This window comes from Balaenoptera acutorostrata, chromosome 20 (genome assembly GCF_949987535.1).
Source record: "Balaenoptera acutorostrata chromosome 20, mBalAcu1.1, whole genome shotgun sequence".
Classification (NCBI taxonomy): Eukaryota; Metazoa; Chordata; class Mammalia; order Artiodactyla; family Balaenopteridae; genus Balaenoptera; species Balaenoptera acutorostrata.
The window spans coordinates 24,268,358-24,270,696 of NC_080083.1; the positions used below are offsets into that span (position 1 = coordinate 24,268,358).

The following is a 2,339-nucleotide window of genomic DNA, read 5'->3' on the forward strand; positions in this document are numbered from 1 at the left end:
ACATCCAAGGCCTAGAAAAGGCACATTGCATCTGATCCAGCAGCAACGCTTCCAGCAATTTAAGCATTAGTCTGAGGAAATAAAATCACAATAATGATTTAGTTAAAGAGGTATTTCAACACTGCAAAAAATTGGGAGAAATCTAAAAGTACAACAGAAGATTAATTAAATACATTATACTTTAACTCACGATTGTATTCCTAGTACTTATTGAACAAATGAAGGAAAATATATCCTTTCAAAAAGGATATTGAACACAAGTAGTTTTTTTTTTTTTTTTAATTTATTTATTTATTTATTTATTTATTTATTTATTTATTTATGGCTGTGTTGGATCTTCGTTTCTGTGAGAGGGCTTTCTCTAGCTGCGGCAAGTGGGGGCCACTCTTCATTGCGGTGCGCGGGCCTCTTATTATCGCAGCCTCTCTTGTTGCGGAGCACAGACTCCAGATGCGCAGGCTCAGTAATTGTGGCTCACGGGCCTAGTTGCTCCGTGGCATGTGGGATCTTCCCAGACCAGGGCTCGAACCCGTGTCCCCTGCATTGGCAGGCAGATTCTCAACCACTGCGCCACCAGGGAAGCCCCACAAGTAGTTTTATATTAGGGCAGATGGTCACAATATACAATGCCATTTGTATTTTTTTTTTTTTTCAATTTTTAGAAACTTTATTTTCCATCAACCTATTTCCATTTTAAGAGTTTGTGGAAGAACAGTTTAAGACCACTCAGTGGTCGTTCCTACCCACTCAGTGGCCTGAGCAGTGGGAGCTGCAGACCAGTCTTCAGTGGCAGGCTGAGCACTCCAATCTTCAGTGGGGAACTGCTGAATAGGCACAGAGGGCACCTGCACACCTTCAGACCAGTCTGCCACCTCAGGCTGAGCAGCAGTGAACTCAGGAGCTGGAGCAGTCCATTCACCCTGAAATTCCTCCTTGGTCACAGCCTTCTCAGCTGCCGCCTGCTCTTCCTTTTCAATCTCTTCAGGATCTCTGTAGAAGTAGAGATCAGGCATGACCTCCCACGGGTGTTCACGGGAGATGGTGCCGCGCATGCGCAGGACTTCCCGGGCGAGCATCCACCACATCAGACCCACTGAGTGAGCTCCCTTTTTAGGATCTTACATCAGGATACATCAAGTTAGTCTGAAAACAGAAAGGCCAAGTAATGCCTGAGAGGTCCAGGAGTAAGAAATAATGGAGAAAAGCAGAAGAAAACACAGGCCATTTTTAAAATGTCTTTTCATCTCTCCTTAAAGCTTTCATATACTAAAACCATACATTTGTAGCAAGTATTACTATCAAACTCCACTCATTGGGCCAGAGACCCTTGTGATGTTAGCGAAAAACTTGCCCCTCATGTAGCACACTACCTACACTTGTGAGTTCATGCCATTTGTATTTTAAAATGCATGTATATGAATAAAATAATTTGGCAGGCTATACATCAAAATGTTAGTAGTGGATATTTCTGGATTACAGGCTAATTTTTATTTTCCTTCTCCAAATTTTCTATAATAAACACGTATTACTTTTATAATAATGGTGTCATTTCAAACATTTACATAAATTTAAAATTATTTATGTAAGAAATATAGTCTCAGGAAATTTTAAAAAATGTGCAAGTGGATAGCATAAATATCAGAAAGTTCTCTCTTCCCATCCCTAGCTCCAATTCTACTCCCTCCCTAAGATATAACTACTCTTAACAGTTTGGTATATCCTTCTTGACTATTTTTCTACATATTTATATCTTATATATGTGTGTCTATATATTTTTATATTTGGTTTTGTTTATAAGTGGGATCATATTCCATGAATCCATAGAGCCCTAGTCTACTTAGCTCTGGGAATATTTATGTTATTTCTCTTTTGTTTGTTGCTATTATAAACAAAGCTTCAATAAACATCCTCATATATATTTCAATATTTATAGGTGCAAGGATTTATCTAGGTTGAAAACCAAGAAACTGCAGAGATAGGTTGATGAAATGGTTGATGAGAACTTAAAAACACCTTTCAAACTCCACTAGTTCTCAGTGATTCATACGAGTACCTACTGTTTACACTTATCAACAGTGGATATTACCTATCTTTTTTAAAATTTTGGTCAATCAGATGGGCAGAAAGTGGCATTTCATTGTTGCTTATGTTGGCCTTTTCCTGATTACTAGCGCACTTGAACATCTTTTCAGATGATAATTGGTCATTTTTATTTCTTCTGTCAATTGCCATTTTTACTCTTGTTTTCTAATTTCTCTAATTGCTTTTTATTACTCTATATTTTGAATGTTACATTCAATGAATTTATTACATATGCTGCAATTATTTTCTTCCTGTCA

General features: G+C 37.9%; 1 protein-coding gene and 1 pseudogene across 1 annotated transcript; both read right to left on the reverse strand.

Annotated features, from left to right (window-relative positions):
* Nucleotides 1-644: 644 nt before the first annotated feature.
* Nucleotides 645-1,130, reverse strand: LOC130705930 (40S ribosomal protein SA-like). The gene has a single exon (XM_057536236.1). The coding sequence runs from the start codon at nt 1,083-1,085 to the stop codon at nt 717-719; it is 369 nt and encodes a 122-aa protein (XP_057392219.1). The 5' UTR covers nt 1,086-1,130; the 3' UTR covers nt 645-716.
* A 148-nt stretch (nt 1,131-1,278) lies between these two features.
* On the reverse strand, nt 1,279-1,412 carry LOC130706049 (small nucleolar RNA SNORA62/SNORA6 family; annotated as a pseudogene).
* Nucleotides 1,413-2,339: the final 927 nt, after the last annotated feature.

Excerpts from the sequence above, each read along its gene's own strand:
- LOC130705930 (XM_057536236.1), bottom strand. The coding sequence starts at position 1,085 with ATGTGGTGGATGCTCGCCCGGGAAGTCCTGCGCATGCGCGGCACCATC.